Source organism: Hyla sarda, chromosome 3 (genome assembly GCF_029499605.1).
Source record: "Hyla sarda isolate aHylSar1 chromosome 3, aHylSar1.hap1, whole genome shotgun sequence".
Classification (NCBI taxonomy): Eukaryota; Metazoa; Chordata; class Amphibia; order Anura; family Hylidae; genus Hyla; species Hyla sarda.
The window spans coordinates 170,942,344-170,968,634 of NC_079191.1; the positions used below are offsets into that span (position 1 = coordinate 170,942,344).

At 42.0% G+C, this 26,291-nt stretch overlaps 1 protein-coding gene across 3 annotated transcripts in view; it reads left to right on the top strand.

The window, feature by feature from the left end:
* PCYT1A (phosphate cytidylyltransferase 1A, choline) overlaps positions 1 to 25,988 on the top strand; it is a 50,089-nt gene extending 24,101 nt beyond the window's left edge. For all 3 annotated transcript variants that reach the window (XM_056565484.1, XM_056565483.1, XM_056565485.1), the window contains exons 3-9: positions 10,717 to 10,816; positions 12,784 to 12,900; positions 14,156 to 14,307; positions 21,977 to 22,055; positions 22,498 to 22,640; positions 22,781 to 22,969; positions 24,631 to 25,988. In XM_056565484.1, the coding sequence (XP_056421459.1) occupies positions 10,717 to 10,816; positions 12,784 to 12,900; positions 14,156 to 14,307; positions 21,977 to 22,055; positions 22,498 to 22,640; positions 22,781 to 22,969; positions 24,631 to 24,837 (987 nt within the window). In that variant the 3' untranslated portion in view covers positions 24,838 to 25,988. The remainder of the gene's footprint in view (positions 1 to 10,716; positions 10,817 to 12,783; positions 12,901 to 14,155; positions 14,308 to 21,976; positions 22,056 to 22,497; positions 22,641 to 22,780; positions 22,970 to 24,630) is intronic.
* The last annotated feature ends 303 nt before the right edge of the window (positions 25,989 to 26,291 follow it).

The following is a 26,291-nucleotide window of genomic DNA, read 5'->3' on the forward strand; positions in this document are numbered from 1 at the left end:
TTTCACTGCGGCGGTCCTGAACAGCTGAGAGGACAGCGGGAAGTGTCTTGCCTTCTTCCCGGCTATTCGATCGGCGTTTGATTGCTCCAAGCCTGAAATCCAAGCTTGAGCAATCAAGCACAGAAAACACTGATCAATGCATTCCTATGGCAATGCATTAAACAGTGCCTGCAATCAGTGTTTGCTGTATTATAGACCCTAGAGGGGGCTATAACACTGCATAAAAAAAGTAAAAAAAAAGAAAAGTTAAAGGGGTACTCCGGTGGAAAACTTTTTTTTTTTTATTTTTTTTACAGATTTGTAAATTACTTCTATTAAAAAATCTTAATCCTCCTAGTACTTATTAGCTGCTGAATACTACAGAGGAAATTATTTTCTTTTTGCAACACAGAGCTCTCTGCTGACATCACGAGCACAGTGCTTTCTGTCTCTCTCTATCCATTTTAGGAACTGTCCAGAGCAGCATATGTTTGCTATGGGGATTTTCTTCTTCTCTGGACAGTTCTTAAAATGGACAGAGATGAATAAAAAGCGATCAAAAAGTCAGATCAAAACAATAATTGTACAGATAAAAACTTCAGATCACAGCGCAAAAAATGAGCTCTCATAGCGCCCCATTCGTGGGAAAAAAAAAAGTTATAGGGGTCAGAAAAGGACAATTTTAAACGTATTAATTTGCATGCAGTTATGAATTTTTCCAGAAGTTCAAAATCAAACCTATATAAGTAGGGTATCATTTTAATCGTATGGACCTACAGAATAAAGACAAGGTGTCATTTTTACTGAAAAATGTACGGTGTAGAAACGGAAGCCCCCAAAATTTACAAAATAGTGTTTTTTCTTTTGTCGCACAGTGATTTTTTTTTTTTCTGTTTCACTGTAGATTTTTGGGTAAAATGACTGATATCCTTACAAAGTAGAATTGGTGGCGTAAAAAAAAAAAACTTCTATTAAATTTTTTTATTACTTCCAGTACTTATCAGCTGCTGTATGCCCCAGATGAAGGTCTTTTCCTTTTGAATTTATTTGCTGTCTGACCACAGTGCTCTCTTCTGAAACCTCTGTCCATGTCCGGAACTGTCCATAGCAAGATATGTTTGCTATGGGGATTCTGACCCCTATAACTTTTTAGTTTTTCCGTATACTGGGATGTGTGAGGGCTCATTTATTGCGCCATGGTCTGTAGTTTTTATTGGTAGCATTTTTGTTTTTACTGGGACTTTTTGATCGCTTTTTATATATATTTTTTTTTAAGGGTGTACAAAGTGACCAAAAATAGACAATTTTGGACTTGGTATTTTTTTTTTTTATGTATACACCATTGACCGTGCGGTTTGATTAACGTTATATTTTTATAGGTCGGACATTTGCGCACGTGGCCATACCACATATGTTTATTTTCAGTATGTTTACATATTTTTTTATATAGAATTTGGGAAAGTGGGGGTGATTTAAACTTTTAATATGGAAGGGATTAATTTGTGTTCTTTAAACTTTTTTTTATTTAACTTTTTTTTTTTTTTTTACACTTTATTAGTCCCCTTAGGGGAATTTTAGGAGGAATCGTTAGATTCCTTATACAGATCAATGTAGTTCCAAAGAACTACATTGATCTGTGTGCTCTGTGCTCCATTGATGAAGCCTGGTCTAGTCAGGCTCTATATATCACAGAATCGGGCGATCCACCCCTCTGGACCACGAGGGACTGTTCAAGGTCCCTTTTAGACGCTGCTGTCAGCTATGACAGCGATGATATGGAGGGTTAATAGCCGGCCGCGGAGATCGTCGCATGTCGGCTATTACCGGCAGCCCCCAGCTACAGGAGTCAGCTGAGGGCCGCCCGGTATGGTGCGGGCTCATGTCAGCAGCTTTCGCCATACACTGTTTGCTGTCTTAGTAGGACAAGATGGCCCATTCTTAGACGGCAACCAGTTTTTTTTTTGGTAGTGTTTTATCTAAGACTCCGCTTTATCGATTATATTTTTATATATATTAAAACTCAACGTGTGTGTGTGAGTATGTATGTATGTATGTTCCACAAAAACTTTCAAACGGCTAAAGATATTAACATGAAACTTGGTACACGTTACTTATATGTCAACAACAAACATAGGATAGGTGATTTAACCCTTACTCACCCCCATTTGCCAGGGGCGGGGCTTATGTTTAAAGTCCCATGCAAGTCAATGGGAAATATGTTACTGCATAACTTCTAAACGGCTGGAGATATTTCGATAATACTTGGTCACATGTTACTTATATGTCCACTTAAACTATAGGATAGTTAATTTAACCCTTAACTACCCCCATTTTTGAGGGTCAGGGTTTTTTTTTTTTAAAGTCCCATGCAAATCAATGGGAAATGTATGTTCCCATCTCATTTCCGTTAGGCTGGAGCTATTTCATTACCTGGTACACACATTACGAGTCAGGATGGGAGGTCGGGGATGGGAGGTCGGGGATGGGAGGTCGAGGAAGGGATAGGAGGACGGGACAGGAGGTCGGGATGTGGGGTCGGGATATGACAACAATATATGAGGACTGCATATGAAGTCAAAAGCTTCCTCCTTTGTTTATTTTCCTCCCCAAAAAGGATTAGGAAGGAAAAAACGGGCAACGCCGGGTACTCAGCTAGTGTGTGTATGTATATGTGTATATGTGTGTATATAGATAGATATATATATATATATATAATCTCAATGGGTGGATGTATGTATGTGTGTATGTTTCAGCATCACGTCCAAACGGCTAAAGATATTAACATGAAACTTGGCACCCATGTTACTTTTATGTCAACAACAAACATAGGATAGGTGATTTAACCCTTACCCACCCCAATTTGCCAGGGGCGGGGTTTATGTTTAAAGTCCCAAACAAGTCAATGGGAAATATATGTTACTGCATAACTTCCAAACGTCTGGAGATATTTCGATAATACTGGTCACATGTTACTTATATGTCCACTTAAAATATAGGATAGTTAATTTAACCCTTAACTACTCCCATTTGTAAGGTTCAGGGTTTTTGAAGTCCCATGCAAATCAATGGGAAATGCATGTTCCCACATATCTTCCAAACGGCTGGAGATATTTCAATACCTGGTACAGATATTACAGGTTGGGATAGAAGGCCGGGATAGGAGGACAGGATAAGTCGGGATATGAAGTCAAAACCTTCCTCCTTTTTGTTTATTTTCCTCCCCAACAAGGATTAGGAAGGAAAAACCGGGCAACGCTGGGTACTCAGCTAGTTATCTATATTTTAAAATTAATTCCTGCATTATTGCCACTAAGCCAAGTAATAAGCTGACCATTTTTGTTCTGTACAGATAACTTTCAGTCTCCTCTTTATTTTCATGGACAGTATTACAGTGAAAGGTTTCACCAGTAGATAGATAGATGGACAGTAGATAGATGGTCAATAGGACAGCAGATGAAACTCATAGCTCAGCCTCCCCTCCGTGAGTAAGGAGCTCTACAGAAATCACAGAGCTTGCCCAGAAACCTTTCCTATAGACTCATGTCTATTGTTGCTCATGTCCTCGGGACTTGCTGTAAAGCATATCTCTTAAAGGGATACTTTACCTTTTTTATTTCAATTAAATCAACTGGTGCCAGAAAGTTAAACAGATTTGTAAATCACTTCTATTAAAAAATCTTAATCCTTCCAGTACTTTTTAGGGGCTGTATACTAAAGAGAAATACAAAATAGAAATGCATTTCCTGTGATTCCATGTGCTCTCTGCTGTCCATTTTAGGAACTGTCCAGAGCAGCATATGTTTGCTATGGGGATTTTCTCCATTTTAGGAACTGTCCAGAACAGGACAGCAGAGGTCAGCAGAGAGCTGTGGTCAGGACATCACAGGAAATGCATTTCTTTTTTTTTATTTCTCTTTAGTATACAGCCCCTAAAAAGTACTGGAAGGATTAAGATTTTTTTAATAGAAGTGATTTACAAATCACGGGAGTACCCCTTTAACCTGTTAAGGACCCAGGGCGTACCTGTACGTCCTGAGTCCGCTCCCATTCTATAACGCGGGGCCATGGCATAGCGGGTTGGGCCCAGCCTCTAACAATGGCCGGGACCCGTGGCTAATAGCGCGCGGCATTGATCGCGGTGCCGCGCGCTATTAACTCTTTAGACGCTGCGTTCAAAGTTGAACGCCGTGTCTAAATTGAAACTAAATCACTGCCGGTTAGCTCAGGGGGCTGTTCGGGATCGCAGCGGCGAAATCATGGTGTCCCGAACAGCTGTAGGACACGAGGAGGGTCTCCTACCTTGCCTCCTGGTGTCTGATCGCCGAATGACAGTGCCTGAGATCCAGGCATGGGCAGTCAAGCGGCAGAATCATTGATCAGTGGTTTCTTATGAGAAACCACTGATCAATGTAAAAGATCAGTGTGTGCAGTGTTATAGGTCCCTTTGGGAGCTATAACACTGGAAAAAAAAAGTGAATAAAGATCATTTAACCCCTCCCCTAATAAAAGTTTGAATCGCCCCCCTTTTCCCATTTAAAAGAAAAAACACTGTAAATAAAAATAAGCATATGTGGTATCGCCACGTGCGGACATGTCAGAGTTATAAAAATATATTGTTAATTAAACCACACGGTCAATGGCATACACGCAAAAAAAATTCCAAAGTCCAAAATAGTGCATTTTTGGTCACTTTTTATGTCATGAAAAAATTTATAAAAAGCGATCAATAAGTACTATCAAGGCAAACATGGTACCGCTATAAAATTCAGATCACTGCACAAAAAATGAGCCCTCATACCGCCCCATACGCATAAAAATAGAAAAGTTATAGGGGTCAGAAAATGACTATTTTAAACGTATAAATTTTCCTGCATGAAGTTATGATTTTTTTTCCAGAAGTACGACAAAATCAAACCTATATGAGTAGGGTATCATTTTAACCGTATGGACCTACAGAATAAAGAGAAGGTGTCATTTTTTCCGAAAAATTTACTGTGTAGAAACGGAAGCCCCAACAAAATTCTTCCGTTTCGCCTTAGATTTTTGGGTAAATTGACTGACGTAATTACAAAGTAGAATTGGTGGCGCAAAAAATAAGCCATCATATGGATTTTTAGGTGCAAAATTGAAAGAGTTATGTTTTTTTTTTTTTAAAGGTAAGGAGGAATAAACGAAAATGCAAAAAACGGAAAAACCCTGGGCCCTTAAGGGGTTAAGTACTGATAAAAACCGCTAAGATTACAAAAAATACAAATAAAAAATACAATAAGAAAATAGAAACAGATTAGAGGCAAATATTGAAACAATTTTTTTTCTAATCAGTAAAAATAAATCCAGTTGATACATTCATTTTAAGCACAACTCTGTCTGCCTGAAAGTTCAAGTTACTGGTATAACTCAAACTGAACCCAAGCAGAGCGGCCGTTACTTCTACAGTATAGAATCCTACACAGGATACATCTGCAGCTGAACAGCATCCTGCCACTTCACATCATCAGCAGAAGTACCTCCACACCGTCCCAGAGCTAACGAGTCCTGTTATTACAACCAGAACCCACAGTATTACGCTATTACCAGTTTAAGAGTCTCACTCCTAGATGGAGACATAGGGGGAGATTTATCAAAACCGGTGCAAAGGAAAAGTTGCCTAGTTGCCCATGGCAACCAATCAGATTGCTTATTTCATTTTGCAGAGGCCTTGTTAAAAATGAAAGAAGCGAGCTGATTGGTTGCTATGGGCAACTGGGCAACTTTTCCTCTGGACAGGTTTTGATAAATCTTCCCTATAGTCCCTGGAGAAGATCTGATGAGACAGTCAGTCTGCACCCTAAGGGACTATTTACATCTAGTGGTTGGGGTGCTTACACATCTAAGAACTATGTGGAACTATTTGCCTAGCAACAAACAAGGCATGCCTGGTGTCTGCCTTCAAGCAGCTGTTTCTTTATATTTATAGGGATTAAATAAAAAGTTGACCATTAACTTGTTTTCTAGATCTCCGGATCGTTCCCTTGCCTCAAACACACAAGAAAATAGAAATTAAGATTGAAATTGTCCTTAAAATTCGAAAATACTTTAATTTCAGAATATACACTGCTCAAAAAAATAAAGGGATCACGAAGATAAAACATCCTAGATCTGAATGAGTAAACTAATCGTATGAAATACTTTCATCTTTACATAGTTGAATGTGGTGAAAACAAAATCACACAAAAATTATCTGTGGAAATCAAATTTATCAACCCATGGAGGTCTGGATATGGAGTCACACTCAAAATCAAAGTGGAAAACCACACAACAGGCTGATCCAACTTTGATTCAAAGTTGCTTTAAAGTTTAATTTAAAGATGTCCTTAAAACAAGTCAAAATTAGGCTCAGTAGTGTGTGTGGCCTCCACGTGCCTGTATGACCTCCCCACAATGCCTGGGCATGCTCCTGATGAGGTGGCGGCAGACGCCTGGACAGTCTGTGGCGTTGGTGGATGGAGCGAAACATGATGTCCCAGATGTGCTCAATCGGATTCAGGTCTGGGGAACAGGTGGGCCAGTCCATACAGTCCATAGCATCAATGCCTTCCTCTTGCAGGAACTGCTGACACACTCCAGCCACATGAGGTCTAGCATTGTCTTGCAATAGGAGAAGCCCAGGGCAAACTGCACCAGCATATTGTCTCACAATTGGTCTGAAGATCTCATCTCGGTACCTAATGGCAGTCAGGCTACCTCTGGCAAGCACATGAAGGGCTGTGCGGCCCCCAAAGAAATGCCACCCCACACTATTACTGACCCACCGCCAAATCAGTCATGCTGGAGGATATTGCCGGCAGCAGAACGTTCTCCATGGCGTCTCCAGACTCTGTCACATATACTCAGTGTGAACCTGCTTTCATCTGTGACGAGCACAGGCCGCCAGTGGCGAATTTGCCAATCTTGGTGTTCTCTGGCAAATGCCAAACGTCCTGCATGGTGTTGGGCTATAAGCACAACCCCCACCTGTGAACATCGGGCCCTCATAACACCCTCATGGAGTCTATTTCTGAGCGTTTGAGTGGACACATGCACATTTGTGGCCTGCTGGAGGTCATTTTGCAGGGCTCTGGCAGTGCTCTTCCAGCTCCATCTTGCACAAAGGTGGAGGTAGCGGTCCTGCTTCTGGGTTGTTGCCCTCCTACGTCCGTCCTCCTCCACATCTCCTGATGTACTGGCCTGTCTCCTGGTAGCGCCTCCATGCTCTGGACACTACGCTGACAGACACAGCAGACCTACTTGCCACAGATCACATAGATGTGCCATCCTGGATGAGCTGCACTACCTGAGCCACTTGTGTGGGTTGTAGACTCTGTCTTATGCTAACACTAGAGTGAAAGCACCGCCAGCATTCAAAAGTGACCAAATCATCAGCCAGGAAACATAGGAACTGAGAAGTGGTCTGGGGTCACCACCTGCAAAACCACTCCTTTATTGGGGGTGTCTTGATAATTGCCTATAATTTCCACCTGTTGTCTGTTCCATTTGCACAACAGCATGTGAAATTGATTGTCAATCAGTGTTGCTTCCTGAGTGGACAGTGTGATTTCACAGAAGTGTCATGGACTTGGAGTAACATTGTGTTGTTTAAGTGTTCACTTTATTTTTTTGAGCAGCGTATTACCTAGCCTTGCTTGACAGACAACAGGCAGAAAATTCAGTTTTGTCTCCTTCTCTTTGAGCTCATTCACAGTATGGAGGTATCCCAGGCGGAGATTATATCTATAGCAAGCACCTGCACCTGCAAAACAAGTTGGCACTAGGACTGCTTGGAAATGCACAGTCTCTATAGACAGCAATGCATTTAAGAGCATATTCTGCTAAAAGAATTAATGTTCATTCTTTCAAGGGAGTCTGGGATCCATCATTTCTGCGGCAAAATGTCCATAGTGTAAATGGTGCAGCAGAATACCATTGAAATTGGAGGCTGCTACACCATATTTTTTTTTTGTGGAATTCCGCTTGTAAATTAAATGGTGTGAATGGGCCGTTAGGCATTCAATGATCCACAAAGGAGTTCCTGCCTCTTCCCATTAGTTCACATATGAAGACAATCTCTGTTGTATCCTCTATCACTTTGTGATTGAGGGGGGTCCAGCCACCAGAACCCCCACCACCCCTGAGGATGAATGGGGTGCAGTGCTGATTTAGTGTTGTATACTGTGCTGTTTTTTCCTGAATATTGGAGGTTGGAGTTTGCTTCTATGTGCTGTTCTGTAAGTTCAAGTTGAGTGTGCTTCACATATTGTCCACCTGATGGCAGCAAATACCTGTCATTCCCCAAATGAGTGAGTCAACATTTTTTTTTCTTCATTCTTTATAAGTTTAAAGGGATGTCCCACACATAAAAGAAAATGAAGTTAGTCCACACCGTTTCTGATGTTGCTCATGATCTATAGAGGACAACTTTGCATTATCACAGGTCATGACTAGGAATTTAGAATCCCTCTTTCTCTGAAATGGTGGAGGTCACAGAGGTCAGACCCCCACATACCTTACTTTTATTGATGGGCCATTTAAGTAATGTTTCCTATTCCATCCCTATGTACAGTTAAAGGAGAACTACGGGATTGAAAAATGTATCCCCTATTCTAAGGATAGGGGATAAGTTTCAGATCGCGGGTGGTCCGACCGCTGGGCCCCCCGCGATCGCCCGTACGGGGCCCCGGCTCTCTGGTTAGAGAGGGCGTGTTGACCACCGTACAAAGCAGCGGCCGACACGCCCCGTCCATACACTGCTATGGGAGAGCTGGAAATTGCCGAAGGCAGCGCTTCGGCTCTCCCATAGCAGTAAATGGAGGGCGCGCATCAGCCGCCGGCTCGTGCGGTGGTCGACATGCGCTCTCTATGCAAAGAGCCGGGGCCCCGTACGGGAGATCGTGGGGGTCCCCAGCGGTCGGACCTCCCGCAATCTGAAACGTATCCCCTATCCTTATGATAGGGGATAAAATTTTCAATCCCGTAGTTTTCCTTTAAATGATTTATTTTTATTTTTTTTAAATAATGTAATTCTGTCACATTTCCTTTAGAAGAGGAGTAGTTGGAAATCAGACATGTGACCCTGGAGTGCAGCACTTTTTGTTCTCCTCTGTGCACATAGAAAATACACACTAAGGGGGAGATTTATCAAAACCCGTCCAGAGGAAAAGTTGCCCAGTTGCCCATAGCAACCAATCAGATCGCTTATTTCAGTTTTAGCAAGGCCTCTGCAAAATGAAAGAAGCAAACTGATTGGTTGCTATGGGCAACTTCTCCTTTGCCCATGTTTTGATAAATCTCCCCCTAAGGGTCTAATGGGACCACATATTCTGCACAGAAATCAAACCGTAGTACATGTTTTTAGATCCACAAAATGTTGATGTCTGTTGCAGATTTTCGCTGTGGATTTCAGCCCTTTCAGTGTAGCGTTTAGCTACGTAACCTATTCATATTCACGGCAGAATTTATGCCTGAAAAGTGCACCACAAGTGGAAGTTATTGAAGTCCTCAGTTATGAATATAATTCAATAGAATTGTATTCTAGAAATATGTCTCCTGGTTGTTACAGACTCCTGCCTTTCCAGTAATGGAAGGGGGTGGGGGTCGGGGGGGTCTCTTTTCTGTGATTGACTGGATAATCTTGATGTAATGATGTCTGATTGTCTGCCCTATCTCTACAATGGTGTGAAATACTGCTACGTGCATGGCCAGTTACAGCACGCCAAGTGTAAATACACAATAGCGGCTTTTCTTTTTCATGAACCTTATGATTTCTTGCATTATCCTCAGTGTGTGGCCGATCCTTCTCCCTGGTAACCTTAAGCTTTCCTAATGCCTCGCCATGTAATCTTGATTCTTCTATTGCAGAGTTTAAAAGCTGCCAAATAAGGGTTCTGGGACGACTAATCCTTTATTCTGATTTGTTTCTCTGCTTGCAATAGATTAGTTATGTTCTTGTACAAAGGCCAGCACATATTTCTGGACTGAAATGGCACCTCCTATATGGGTTATAAAGGGAAGACAATCATTTAAAGGGGTACTCCACTGGCCAGTGTTCAGAAGTTAATGTTCCGAACGCGGTTTTCACGCTGCGGGGGTCTCGTGATGTCATGGCCACGCCCCTTCAATGCAAGTCTATGGGAGGGGGCGTGACAGCTGTCACGTCCACTCCCATAGACTTGCATTGAGGGGGCATGGTCATGACATCACGAGGGGCATGGCAGGCTCCCGCATTGCGAAAACAGCGTTCGGAACATTTACTGCCGAACGCTGGCCAGTGGAGTACCCCTTTAAACAGTTCTCTTACATGTCTTGTAGTGTAATCCCCCCATTATAGCTTGCACAAGAATGTTTGTTTGTTTTAGTTTACTACATAATGTATAGTTTGAACAGTGTCATGTTGTCAGCCCCATCATTTACCATGATGCCCTTCTTTTCATAAATTGGGTCTTAACTTCAGTTTTTGCCCTAGACTGTCAGCAGACATGCCTTAAAAACAATTGTTGGCTAAGTTCTTTTTGGTCAGCAGTTTGCAGGTTCGGTTGCCCACATAATATTGTTATTTCATCTTGGATGAATTTGCATGTCCGTGGAGGCAGAGAGAGGAGCGGCTGTATAGAAGACTGTAGTGTAATAAAACTTTACTTTCCTATACAATAGTTTACATAAAACATGTATTACGTTTCTGACAATGTTGTCTTGTCTATAGATATTTTTCTTTTACATTTTTAGGGTGTGGGTGAACCGGCTCCGTTCTCAGATCAGTTATATATTGACTACAGTAAGCCATACGAGAGAGTAACCATGGAAGAGGCCAAGATGGGAACCCCACGTAAGGCTAGATCCTGCTAACATGTATCTGAACGTCTGCAGCCATGATGTTACATTACTATATAGATGAAGAACTTACACCCTCAGTCAGAGGGAATAGTTTATAACAATTGCCAGTTTTTTGTTTTTTTTGTATAAATAATTTAGCTGCTTCTTATATTGTCTTAATATTTCTGCATTATTTATTTATTTTACAGTTTTACCCTCTTTGTGGTAGAGTAACCAGGATCTGCAGCTGACAGATCTTATGAGTTTATTTTCATTTTAGCATTCTGACTAGGGATTGACCAATGTTTTTTTTTTTTTTTTTTTTTTTAGGGCCGATACCGATGTGACCTTTCAGGCCGATAGCCGATAACTTATACCTGAATATCGGTATAAGTTACCGGCTATTTCCCCCCCAGACGGCCCCGCAGAAGCCTCTGCAGATCAAGGATTTAAAGTGGACTCTTTAAATCAATGAACTTCAGCGGCTTTTGCGGGGCCAGAGACCGCCGCCATCCGCTTCTCTCCCCTGCCTGTCCTGGGGTCCTCCCTAGTCCAACCACCACCGCCGCTGCCCCATTGCCTCCCCCATCCCCAGTTTTATAATTACCTGTTCCCAGGGTCCGCGCTACTTCTGGCTCCGGCGGCGTCCTGAGCTGTAACTGTGCACACTGACGGTGATGTCGCGTTGAGGACATCACTCGTCATTGCTTTGCGCAGGATGCCGCAGGAGCCAGAAGTAGCACGGGCCCCGGGAACAGGTAATTATAAAACCGGGGATGGGGGAGGCAATGGGGCAGCGGCGATGGAGGCGGCAGTGGTCTCTGGCCGGGGTGGGGGGAGGGGGGTGCCGATAATGTCCAAAATCGTGAATATCGGACGATAATAGCCGCCAAACCGATAATCTGTCGATCCCTAATTCACTTCACTTCTTTTCCTGAGAATTTAGCACTAAAGCTCACATTGTAGTCTATGGGAGCTTCAGGCTTCCCATGGCTCAGAAGGAGATGCAGTGTAGTGCTTTATACGGCCATGTCATGTAAACATATCCTTAAAGACCCTGCAGTTTTTGCACACAAAATAACCTTACCTGTATACAGAATATTAGGGGTTATTCCGGGCCTACAGATTTTATTATATTGGACTCAACCTGCTTCGATCCCTCAGGTTTGGGTCCTTGCTTCTCACTGCTGCCCCACCCCCATTTCGTGCAAACTACTGCTTAATTTTCTATTGGACTGACAGACATAGCTGAGTCCAGTGCTTAGCTATCTCCACCAGTTCTATGGACAGTGAGTACAGCGGTAGTACGTATGTGTGACAGGGGGTTGGAGAACAGACCGCCAGTGATCATGCATTTATCCCCTATTCTATAGACAGTTGCTTTAAGCTAAACTTATTTCTAGATACGAAACATTAAATTCTACTTGCTTAGCAATGGTCTTGGTCTTTATGACCCAGTGCTCTTCATATTACCAGCCTCCACCCACTTGCCTCATAGAGGCGATTATGTTAATGTGTAGTAATCTAAAGCCACAAAAGTAACATTGCAGAGCGGTGCCATGACTAGTTACTATTGTCCTGTGATGGGACATCTCTGTATACATAAGCCACTATTCTTGGGGACCCATAGTAGGGTAAGGAGTGGGCCTTGCTGCTGGAGACCATTTCTTGATGTCACGTATGATAGAGCTCCATAGTGAAGTTCAATTATTATAGCTAAATGGAGTATTATGGTATGGAAGTATGGTATTGGCATTTTTGTCATAATAAGGAACATCAGCAACAGCTAGGTTACTTGTGGGCAGTTTCCAGGTAGCAGTATTGGTTGCAGATCTATCTTCCAAAGCTGTTAGATTTTAGTCACAGGTTTTCCTGTTTTCCTGCTACATTTTGCATTGCTTTGTCTTGCATGCATTACCAATTGTTGCATTACAGTCCCTGCTCTTCAGGATGAAGTGAATTGTGTCTGTATTTCTACAGCTGACAGACCTGTACGAGTCTACGCGGATGGTATCTTTGACCTGTTTCACTCTGGACATGCCCGCGCTTTAATGCAAGCAAAGAATCTCTTTCCGAACACATACCTGATTGTAGGGGGTAAGTAGAGGCCTCGACAGCACAGTTTGTGTTTGGTAAGGGAGGTACATTTCTTAGGGAACCTTTTCCTGTATTTGTAACCGCACTCATGGAAACATTCCGGGCTCTGTGCTGAGTGGACGGAGCTGATGTGCACTGCACAAAGCCCTAGTCATAGACGCTGCTTTTTTTGGAAACTGAGTTTGCAGAAGGGTGCATATTATAGTATACTGGCGATTCATACCACAGTGCTCCTGGAAATCTTGTGGATTTCTGCTGTGCATTCCCTCTGCACTCTCTATATCAGTGGTCTTCAACCTGCGGACCTCCAGATGTTGCAAAACTACAACTCCCAGCATGCCCGGACAGCCGTTGGCTGTCCGGGCATGCTGGGAGTTGTAGTTTTGCAACATCTGGAGGTCCGTAGGTTGAAGACTAGTGATGAGCGGCATATGCCATATTCGAATTCGCGAATATGAGGACGAATATTCGTCCCATATTCGTGAAATTCGTTATATTCGTGACGTTTGTTTTGAATTGCGAAATTTCGCTATTGCGAATGCGAAATTAATAGCAAAATTTCGCTCGTCTGCGCATGCGCGCTATAACATCATGCGAGGGACATTGCTAGGGACGTTGCGAAGCTCTGACAACTGTGCTTGCAGAACTCTCATTGGCTCACAGGCATAAGTATGGCGGAATTTCCACGAATATTCGCATTGCATAAACCTTTCGCCTCACAGTCTCATCCCTGGGTCTTTAATGAAATGATACAAGCAATTAATTTATCAGTCAAAAGAGATCCCTACAATGTGCTCAGTTTTTAAAACAGTTTGAAAAAAAGACGAATATTCGTAATAGCGCATTTTAATCGCGAAATTCGTAATATTTGCGAATATTCGCGACAAATATTCAAATTGCGAATATTCGTGAGCAACACTATTGAAGACCACTGCTCTATATGAACGGTAACATGGGCCACAGTTTAAACTCAGCCACTTTTTTTTATCACTGATATTTAACAGGTTCCGTTTTTTGTCCTGTTTAGTTGCATAGGGCTTCGTACCACATGTGCATGAAGTTTATATGTTTTTTTCCTAATTTGCATCAGTATCTTCTAGTTGCCTCCTAGGTAACATAATGGTATTATTTCTTCCCATGTAGTTTGCTTTGTTTAAATGATGAGAAGTCAGGTTTATTACGTTACTGCAACATATGTGGTGTTCTTGCCTTAATTTATACACATAACTACCGGTATATTCTTTTTGTCTTGTAGTATGTAGCGATGAGCTGACGCATAACCTGAAGGGATTCACAGTTATGAATGAAGCAGAGAGATATGATGCGGTGCAGCATTGTCGCTATGTGGACGAGGTGGTGAGGAATGCACCATGGACACTCACCCCAAAATTTCTTGAGGAACATAGGGTAAGAGAGGTTCTACAGTTTAATATTAGTTAGGGGCGATGGGATCAGAAGCCATGTCAGAAAATATTTTTATGAAAGAGAAATAGATTCAATTTTTTGGTTAATGATTTTCATCCTGAACAGGGGTGTGAAAAAAAAAAAAAAAAAAATACTTGTCCAAGGGGCTAAAGCGGAACACAATCTACTTGTCCCTCAATAAAATCCACTTGTCCTGGTAGATAAAATAATTTCAACCAAAATAGTACGATTCACCCCACTAGACCACCAGGGATGGATATAAGATCCCTTTATACACTGCTGTCAACTTTAACAGCGGTGATCTAATGGTTTAATAGCGGCCACGGCGATCGCAGCATGCCAGGCTATTAGCGGCGGGAGAGCTGTAGCTCCTTTTACGCCCGAGGCAAGCCCAGAAAAGTCTAGATGTAACTTTTTGATCACCTTATAAAAAATTTCTCATATGAAGTGACCAAAAATTAGCAATTCTAGACTATTTTTTTTACATTTACACCGTTCACCGTACGGTTTAATTAACATAATATTTTAATAGATAGACAAGAAGAGATGATCCAGCTCTTGCAGGTAAAAACAAGGCTTTATTGGCACCCAACCACAGGAAACATGGACAGAAGTAATGCGTTTCAAGCGCCAAACACTGCGCTCTTAGTCATAAGAGGTATGACTAAGAGCGCAGTGGCGCTTGAAACGCGTTACTTCTGTCCATGTTTCCTGTGGTTGGGTGCCAATAAAACCTTGTTTTTACCTGCAAGAGCTGGATCATCTCTTCTTGTCTATTTGCTTGTGGCTGACACAGTCCGGTGTCGTAGATACGCTGCTCCATCTGTCCGGGCTGGGTGAGCTGGAGCTCTCTCTCTTTCCACGATTATATTTTAATAGTCTGGACATTTCCACATGTAGCGATACCACTTATTTTTATTTTTGTACATTATTTTTATTTAAAGAAAATTGGAAACTTTGATTAGGAAAGGGGCTTATTCACATATATATGCACTTTTTAAAATATTTTAATCACTATTTTTCAGTCTTCATAGGGACTTCATAGGAGTCTTTTGATTGGAAAACACTGAACAACGCTGTGTTACTGGGGGTGTTCTGCTTCTCCAGTTTATGTGGTGCATTTTGTGTCAGAAAATGCTGGAAGTTGCATTTAGTTACTAGATAACTACAACTCCCAGCATGTCCTGATACAGCCTATGGTTGTGTGGGTGTTGCAGCATGTTGCACTGTATAGTAGTACAGTTAAGGTTATTGTGTGACATGCTGGGAGTTGTAGTTTTGGTTTGTGTCAGCTGCAGAGCCATAGGCTGTGTTAAGGAATACTGGGAATTGCAGTTAATAACTACAACACCCAGCAGGCCCTGATGCAGCCTATGGCTCTGCAGCTGACCCGAACCAAAACTACAACTCCCAGCATGTTACACTTTATAGTTCTACAGTTTCGGTTATGGTGAAACATGCTGGAAGTTGTAGTTTTGGTTCGGTCGGGTTTGCGTGCATCCGTGGGGCTCTTGGTCGGCGGGCGAGTATGAAGGGTGGGATTCTGGTGGTGCCATTTAGTGTGAGTGGCCAGAAGCCACTAAAAATAAATAAAATTAGATTGCACAACTGGCGGCGGCAGCGTCTCCTCCCCACCCCCGAGACACGGGCCCTTGGGCACTGCCCTAATGCCCGACTTGACAGTCCGCCCTTTACAAAACATTCATGCATACACATATCATACATGCATCTGCTACTGCCCTCATATCATACATGCACGCACCCCCGCCACTGCCCCCCCACATCATACATTACATACACACATCACAGATACATCATACATACACCTGCCGCTGCCCACCCCACATCATACATTACATACACACATCACACATACAGACATCATACACACATCATACATTACATACACACACAGACAGACATCATACACACATCACACATACACTCACACCATACATACACACATCATACATACACCTGCCGCTGCCCCCCCCCCCCACATCCACCCATCATACATTACATACACACATCACACTCACACCATACATATACAACCACCCTTCCTGCCGCCTGCATTCTCGGCCTCCTCCCCTGAGCTCACCCACAATAAAGACCGCCAGCCGGTGTGAGGTTGCATGGGTTTGAAAATCTCACCTCACACCGGACGTCCTCTTTCCCCCTTATTTCCCCCCCCCCCCCGCTCTGTGTTTTCCCCGTGCAAACTTGCAGCCTTCACCTTGGTGGATTAGGTCCTGTGGAGACAGAACAGGGGGAGGAGGAGGAGCTGTGTGCGGGGGAGGGGAAGGAGCTGTGTACCGAGCTGTGTACATCCTTTCTCTCCCCCTGCTGTGTCTTCTTGTGTAATGTAGAGCTGCGTCCTCCATCCTCCGGGAGGGGTTGATAAGGGGGCATGGTTTAATTGTCATGCAAACGTGTGACCTTGGGCTCTGAGGTCAGCTGGGGGCCGCCTCCCCCTACATACACCCTGAGCGCCGGTGTGAGGTGCAGACTTGCATTGGCTCCTGCGCCTCACACCGGCATTAAAGAAAAATAAGGGGGAAGTCGGTCTGTCCCTGCTTGCCCGATACAGGGCTAAATCAATGAAAAATTCACCTGCCCGGCGCCCAGATTTCCACATCCCTGCTGAATTAAGTCCAACTTTTTTAGTCATAGTCATGGTTAAAATAATGATATAGTTTAGCTGCTTTAGCTGATAATCCATCAGATGGTTTTTAACGCCCTCTGTGTTAGAGAAAACAATGTGAGCCGGGTTCAAATTGTGGTGATGAGGGAGACAATCTTTGTTGGACAGTTACTCAGGCTGTTGATGGAAAGGAAGGCACACAAAAGGCAGATTGCAGGGAAAATCCCATGGGCTGTCTACCAGTATAAAGGGAAAGCAGAGCACCCACAGCAAACTGTAAAGGCTGTAGAAGAGAAACTAAGTATAAAAAAAATAAAATAAAAAAATAAAGACCTATGGAAAAATTTATTTTCAAGAGCGTCCACATCCTTTAACCCCTAAAGCATGCAGGGCGTGAATGTATGCCCTTGATGTCCAAGACTCAACGCACCAGGGCATAAATGTACACCCTGGAGCATTAAGTAACTTTGAAGCGAGCACAGGAGCAGTGAGTGTTGGCTAACATCAGTAGGGAGACACTCACTGCTAAGGACAGGCAGCAGCGATTCTGCTGGTGACTGTCATTTAACCCTTTAAACGTCGTGATCAATGCTGATCACTGTGTCTAAAGTGAAAGTAAATACCGGTAAAATGTCCGCTGATCGCAACTCACTGATGCAGCTTAGTTTAGCCAGGCTATATCAACAGATCGCCGATCTTACTGTGTAATGCTGTGCCATAGACCTAGCATCATACAGTGAATGCAATCTAATGATTGCATATAAAAGTTCCTTATGGGGGGGACTTAAAAAGTGTAAAATACATTTTTTTTTTTATAAAATTATATAAGACCCCCTCCCTTAATAAAAAATAAAATGACTTTTATTTTCCCATTTGATGGGATGGCATTGTCCCAAAGATGTCATTACAAAGTACAAATGGTTATGCAAAAAACAAGCTCTCATATGGGTCTGCAGGTGTAAAAATAAGAGTTATTTATGCCTTTTTAGAAGGAGAGAAGGAAAAAAAGAAAACGCAAAAATGAAAATTGCCATGGTCCTCAAGGCCAACATGGGCTGTGTCTTTAAGGGGTTCAGAATGCCATAGATAAATAAAAGGAAATAATGTAAGGACAAACCAGATGGACCATGTGGTGTTTTCTGCCATTAGTCAAAGTGAATAAATCAAGTGAATGTTCTTGCTACATGATTTAATTCATTTAACATAGTTAGACAAATCTTGTTTCCCTGGCCCTTTGATTTATTTATTCACTATTATAGTTATTAACCCCTTCCCACAGAATGACTTACATAAACATCAGGTTATGCAGCTAGTTCTCGCATCCTGCCATTTATATAAGTCATTGAGTTAACCTGGCAATGTGCTGCAACACACAGGTTAACAGGCAGAAGTCCCGCTGTTACCGGCGGGAGACAACTTCTGCTAGCCCCCCCAGGACCATCTGTGAATGGTCTTGATCAGCGATCACTGTGATTGGTCCCTGTGGACCATTCACAATGTCCCAGCTGACAGCGGGGGTGAAAGTTCTGATCCTCTGCTCTGCAAGGTGATCTTCACTGCTGCTTCTAGGAGTTTCAAAACTTGCTGGGAGTTGTAGTTTTGCAACATCTGGAGGGCCACAGTTTGGAGACCACTGTGCAGTGGTCTGCAATCTGTGCTCTTCCAGATGTTGCCAAACTACAACTCCTAGCATGCCTGGGCAGTCTGGGCATGCTTGGAGTTGAAGTATTGCAACATCTGGAGGGCTACAGTTTGGACACCACTACACAGTGGTCTCAAACTGTTCTCCTCCAGTTGTTGCAAAACTACAACTCCAAGCATGCCCTTCGGCTGTCTGGGCATGCTGGGAGTTATTGTTTTGCAACAGCTGGAGGCACACTGGTTTGGAAACGCTGAGTTAGGAAACAGACAATGACTCCCAGCATGCACTGACAGACCATACATGCTGGGAGTTTTAGTTTTGCAGCAGCTGGAGGCACACGGGTTGGGAAACACTGAGTTAAGTAACAAACTCTGTGTTTTGCAACCAGTGTGCCTCCAGCTGTTGCATAACTACAACCCCCAGCATGCACGGACAGCCAAAGGGCATGCTGGAAGTTGTAGTTTTATGCCTCATAACTACAAGTCCCTGCATGCTATTCTGCTGTCACGACATGCTGAGAGTTGTAGTTTTGCAACAGCTGGAGGTTCTCCCCCCACCACCACATGTGAATGTACAGGGTACATTCACACAGGCGGGGGTTACAGCGAGTTTCTCACTGCAAGTTTGAGATGCTGCAAGTTTTCCGCTGCAGCTCAAACTCCCAGCGGGGAACTCGCTGTGAACCCCCGCCCGTGTAAATGTACCCTAAAAACACTACACTTCACTACACTACACAAAATAAAGGGTAAAACACAACATATACACTCACGCCTACACAGTCCCCTCCCCATGAAAAACATCTGATATGGCACTGTTTCCAAAACGGAGCCTCCAGCTGTTGCAAAACAACAACTCCCTGTATTGCCGGTCAGCCATTGACTGTCCAGGCATGGTGGGAGTTTAGCAACAGCTGGAGGCACCCTGTTTGGGAATCACTGGCGTAGAATACCCCTATGTCCACCCCTATGCAAATCCCTAATTTAGGCCTCAAATATTCATGGCGCTCTCTCAATTCAGAGCCCTGTCGTATTTCAAGGCAACAGTTTAGGGCCACATATGAGGTATTTCCATACTCGGGAGAAATTGCCTAACAAATTTTGGGGGGCTTTTTCTCCTTTTTAGCCCTAATGAAAAGGTAAAGTTGGGGTCTACTCCAGCATGTTTTTGTAAAAAATAAAAAAATTTTACACTAACTTGCTGGTGTTCCCCCATACTTTTCATTTTCACAAGAGGTAAAAGGAAAAAAAGACCCCCAAAATTTGTAATGCAATTTTACCTGAGTACGGAAATGCCCCATATGTGGACGTTAAATGCTCTACGGGCGCACGACAAGGCTCAGGAGTGAGAGCGCCATGTACATTTGCACAGGAGTGGCTGATCGTTACAGCGGTTCTGACAAAAACACAAAAGAAAAAACACCCACATGTGACCCCATTTTGGAAACCACACCACTTAAGGAACGTGACAAGGGGTATAGTGAGCCTTAACTACTAGATGTGAAAATTAAAAATGTAAAAAAAAAAATTACTAAAATGCTGGTGTTACCCAAATTTTTCATTTTCACCAGGGGTAATTGGAAAAAAGCCCCCCATAATTTGTAACCCCATTTCTTCTGAGTATATAAATACCCCATATGTGGATGTAAAGTGCTCTGCTGGCGCACTACAAGGCTCAGAAGAGAAGGAGCGCCATTGGGCTTTTGGAGAGAGAATTTGGCTGGAATTGAAGGCCATGTGCGTTTACAAAGCCCCCATGGTGCCAAAACGGTGGAACCCCCCCCCCCCCCCATATGACCCTATTTTGGAAACTACACCCCTCATGTAATAAGGGGTACAGTGAGCATTTATGTCCCACTGGTGTCTGACAGATGTTTGGTTCAGTGGTCCATGAAAATGAAAAATTTTATTTTTAATTTGCACAGCTCACTGTTCCAAAAGTCTGTCAGACACCAGTGGGGTGTAAATGCTCACTGTACCCCTTATTACATTCTGTGAAGGGTGTATTTTCCAAAATGGGGTCACATGTGGGGGGTCCACTGTTCTGGTACCATGGGGGGCTTTGTAAACGCACATGGCTCCCGACTTCCATTCCAAACAAATTCTATCTCCAAAAGCTCAGTGGTGCTCCTTCTCTTCTGAGCATTGTAGATTGCCCACAGAGCACTTTACATCCACACATGGGGTATATCCATAAGCGGAAGAAATGGGGTTACAAATTTTGGTAGGAATTTTCTCCTATAACCTCTTTTAAAAATTGTAAGTTTGGGGGGAAAAAACTGCATTTTAGTGAAAAAAGTTTTTTTAATTTACACATCCGACTTTAATGAAAAGTCGTCAAACACCTGTGGGGTGTTAAGGCTCACTGTACCCCTTGTTACGTTTCTTGAGTGGTTTCATCTCCAAAATAGTATGCCACGTGTTATTTTTTATTTTTTTTGCTGTTGTGGAATCATGGCGGCTTCCTAAATGCGACATGCACTCTCCAAAATCCCATTGTTGCTCCTTCGCTTCTAAGCGCTCTAGTGCACCCACAGAGCACTTTACATTCACATATGAGGTATTTCCTTACTCAAGAGAAATTGGGTTACACATTTTGGGGGGCAGTTTCTCTTTTTACCACTTTCTTAAAACTGGGTCTACAAGAACATGTGTAAACGTAGTGTAAAAAATGGAGATTTTGAATTTTCTCCACTTTGCTGCTATTTCTGTGAAACACCTAAAGGGGTTAACAAACTTTCTGAATATCATTTTGAATACTTGGGGGTGGGGGGGGGGGGGGTGCAGTTTTTATAATGGGGTCATTTATGGGGTATTTCTAATATGAAGGCCCCTCAAATCCACTTCATAATTTTGTGAAAAATGGGAAAATTGCTGCTGAACTTTGAAGCCCTCTGATGTCTTCCAAAAGTAAAAACATGTCAATTATATGATGCAAACATAAAGTAGACATATTTTGTTTGTGAATCAATATATAATTTATTTGGAATGTCTATTTTCCTCTCAAGCAGAGAGCTTCAAAGTATGAAAAAATGCAAAATTTACAAATTTTTCATGAAATTTTGGAATTTTTCACCAAGAAATGATGCAAGTATCGACGAAAATTTACTACTATGATAAAGTAGAATATGTCATGAAAAAACAATCTCTGAATCAAATTCATAAGTAAAAGCATCCTAGAGTTATTAATGCTTAGTGACAGTGGTCAAAAAAATGCTCTGGTCCTTAAAGGGGTACTCCGACCCTAGACATCTTATCCCCTATCCTTAGGGGAGAAGATATCTAGGGGCAGAGTACCCCTTTAAGGTCAAAATGGGTTTGGTCCCTAAGGGGTTAATTCATCTTTCCTTCTTGTTTTTTTCCTTATAGATTGACTTTGTTGCACATGATGATATCCCCTATTCATCTGCAGGAAGTGATGATGTCTACAAACACATAAAAGACGCAGGTTTGTGCACTTGTCTATGATGTTATAACTACATGCACTATTAAATAATGAATGACATTTATTTATAGACATCATTATCAGCTTCCTTTTCATAGATTAAGGGGAACCTATAAGCAATGTTATGATGTCACAAGTTCAGAGGGCTGTCTAGCATTAGGAAGGAGGCAGGGTTACAACAGGGTGGGGGGGGAGGTATTGTAAAAACTTGAAATATCTTGCACTGAACAAACACATTTTTCTTTCTAAAAATATCTACGTATGCAATGGGCAAGTGATGGCCATGTGTGAAATAGTTATTTTATAAGCTACATCGTGCTGTCAGCTGTCATTCTTGGATGGTATTGCAACTTTATTGTTCAACTTATGTTATCATAGATGGGAGATCTCAGAGATGGAGACCTATTACCAATAAAATCTAGAAATCATTTTTTGTCATTAACAGGAATGTTTGCACCAACCCAGCGGACAGAAGGAATTTCTACATCTGACATCATTACAAGGATTGTACGGGATTATGATGTCTATGCTCGTCGTAATTTACAGCGTGGATATACAGCCAAAGAGCTGAATGTCAGCTTCATCAATGTGAGCATTGTTGGTTTTTTACATATGACTAAAATGTTAGTTGAAGTGCATGACTCTTATTCCCACCAATGTATTATCAAGGCTTTTAGTTGTGAAGTCCGTGCATGTACATATCTATATGTGTTCTGTGTTGATTTTAGGAGAAGAAATACCATTTGCAGGAACGAGTTGATAAAGTAAAAAAGAAGGTGAAGGATGTGGAGGAGAAGTCAAAGGAGTTTGTGCAAAAAGTTGAGGAGAAGAGTATTGATCTAATCCAAAAATGGGAAGAGAAGTCACGAGAATTCATTGGGAATTTCTTGGAGATGTTTGGCCCAGAGGGAGCTTTGGTAAGCCATCTCTCAAGATTCAGAATTGTAAAGAATAGAAACCTTACCACAATAGTGCAGTGGAAAGACTTGGAAAATGTTCATATTCTTTACACGTATCTGTTCATTTACTGCAGACTGTATTACACTAATGGTCACTGGGGCCATAAATTCCCTGACATGGGATTTAATTCTGTCATAGGCATATATATACTACTTAGAGGAGTAATGGTCAACCTACCACATACTCTAACCAAGGCCTGTACATTGGCCCAGATTTATCTTTCTGCATGAGAAAAAAAACTGTTTCTGATTTGCCCATAGCAACCAATCACAACCTGGGTTTCATTTCTTACATTGCCTGGTAAGGTAAAAGCTCAGCTGTTATAGGTCACTATGGGCAAAGCATACACAGATGTGATCAATTTAGGCTTTATTTTCAATATCTGAAGTGGCCATTCTCTATCATAGTATGTATGATATGAAGAAGTGGAATACAAATTTGTTTCTGCATCTCCCATTCCCTATGATAGAGGCTGATAGCAGAGCTCTGGACTGTACACCTTCTACAGTAAAGGGATGGAGTATGTAGCCACAAACCCACACACTGTGGTCTCATGCTGTATACCGCAGAGGCCAGTCACCGCGGCAGCCATGTAAACAAACCAGATAGGGAGGACCGGAGTAGCTGTGCTAGACATGTGAGAATATACATTTAATTATTTTACCATCATCTAAAGAGGTGGGCACATTAAATTAATGTTGGTAACCCATTTAACCCCTTAAGGACGAAACCTGTTTTTACTTTAATGACCAAACCCCATTTTTCTAATCTGACATGGTCTCTTACTGAGATTTTTTTTTTTCATGACATATTGTTCTTTACATCAGTGTGTTTCTTATAAAGGCAAGAGTTATAGAGGCCGAGCAGATCTGCAGCATGCATGTTTCCTCCCTCCGCCATCCATCTCTGTTTAGCATCTAGCATTATGCAAGGCAGTTTAGCATCTGTCATAAATTATGCAAGGCAGGGAGGGTTAAGGAAGAAAGGAATTATGCTGCAGTTCTGCAACACTTCCTTGACACGTAAGCTCTGAGCACGATAAAGAGTTAACATATTAAACTGTTGACTGATCAGCTGTTTGGAGGAGCTAGGATACTTGGACAAAAGCCATAACTTCTTCATTGTTATCTCTCCATAGTGATACCGCTCCATGGTGATACAGGTACAAACACTATCAGTGGCAGTGCAAGGTACTGCAGCATTGTACCTTGTAAGTGAACAGGGCCATTCTGCAATACCTGGCGCTACCAATACTAATAGTATGGCTATACAGGTACAAATACTGGTAAACAATAAAGAGGCTGCAGCTCTAGTGTTTCTAATACTAATGGCCTATCCTTAAGATAGGCCATTCATGTTAAAAGGGCAGATAACCTCAGTACAAACAGCTGTGTACTATACTTGGTCTTAGTTCCAATTTTTTTCTTGTTGACAGCCATAATCATATGGAAATTCTGGCTCTGATATATGTGGATTGTTAATGCCAAAGCTCTAAAAATGATTCCTTAGATATTTTAGTAGCCAGTTTTTGCGTTAACGTTTAGTGGCACCTATAGTATAAAGAATTAGATTCACAGTTTACATGCCCTATCTTATTCATCTTATTTATTTGTTTTAGAAACACATGCTCAAGGAGGGCAAAGGAAGAATGCTTCAAGCTATTAGTCCAAGACAGAGCCCCAGCAGCAGTCCATCCAGAGAACGTTCTCCCTCTCCATCATTCCGGTGGCCCTTCTCTGCCAAAAGCTCTCCCCCTGCATCACCAGGAAGACGCTCTCGATCTGCTGCTGCTGCATATGATATCAGTGAGGATGAGGAGGATTAAGGATTTTTTTTTTTCTAGCTCTTATTTCTTCCTACCAGTTGCAGATTTCATGCCCTCTGACCTCTGGTAAAGCAGCCACAAGTAAAGAGCACTAAACCTCATCCCAGATATCTGGGCGGGGTGCAGAACGGTTCCCAAGAGCCACAGTATGTGGCAGTGGATAGGACACAAGCTTCTTTCCTACAAATTACCATGATACATTATTGTATTTTTTTAAATGAAGCCAATCTCTTTTTAATGAACTAAGTGTCCAAAACCTATTTCTTTTGTCGTCGATGTATTTTCTATTTTACCAGGAGGTTTTATCGCATGGACTATTGCATCCTGTTGTAGCCTTTTAGTACTTGAACTCCAAATATTGCAAATATTTTCAGCTGTGAGCTCCCATTTGACTAGACAGTAAATTATCATCATGGAGGGAAAAGAGCTCCATCCAAGTGGCACAGAGAAGTATATATGTGTGCGTGTGTGTCACAATATTGGAGGTATTACCTACAATTTACTGATATGTGGGGGTGGTGACCAGTGAAATGTATTGTATTTAACATCAACCCCATGGAATTTAGCCATTTCCCATTAAAAGTGCCTGTTGTCGTAAATCAAATTTTTTGCATCTGTTTAGATTTGCATATTGCAAAAATTCTGCCATTCTTCAAACAAATAAATGTGCAGATTCCCTGTGTGTAAAATAATACATTTAAAGAATGCAACAGTATGTTGTCAGATTCTCAATTAACCGAAACAAGGCAAGAAATACAAAAAAAAGAGGGTTATGTGAAAATTCTAAGAATCTCAATTTGCATTTAGCAACTTGCATTTTACAGATAAAAGTATACATTCTGCTTAAATACATGGCTGCCACTCAAGTATACAACTGTTTATGTTCAGTTTTAGTAGTTTATAATGATTTTCATTTTTTCTCTTAAAATAGTAAAGGAATGTATTGTTTGTCATTTTGAAGAAACTTTTCATGAAAATATTGTCAGAACTGTTTCTACAGAAATAAGCATCTAAATTGCCATGCATTTTTAATGCATCCTTTTTCCATATGGATGAAATGCAGCAAATTGTTACACCCAGAAAAGTAAATGCCTGTTTAAAGGGAATGTATCACTTAAATATTTTTAATAATAAAAAACACTGAAACATTATCTTTGTCTTAACGTTGTATTTGTCTTATTCTATTTTCTGCTTGTAGATATTTATCATTTCATTTTCTGTGCATTATGGTGGGAGAAGCTGTTTTCTAAGCTGCAGCTTTGTGCTCAAAAAATAGCAGGTCAGTTTTCTGGGCATGTTCTGTGACCTCTGCAGGGAGGAGGAGGGGAGCTGTGACCATCACCCATTGTAAGTGGTGGATCCAGTGTTACATGATTTTTACCCGTGTCATTCTCTAACAATACATTTTACTTTCTTTCCCCTGTCACTAAAAGCAACTTTTAAGATGTCACAAA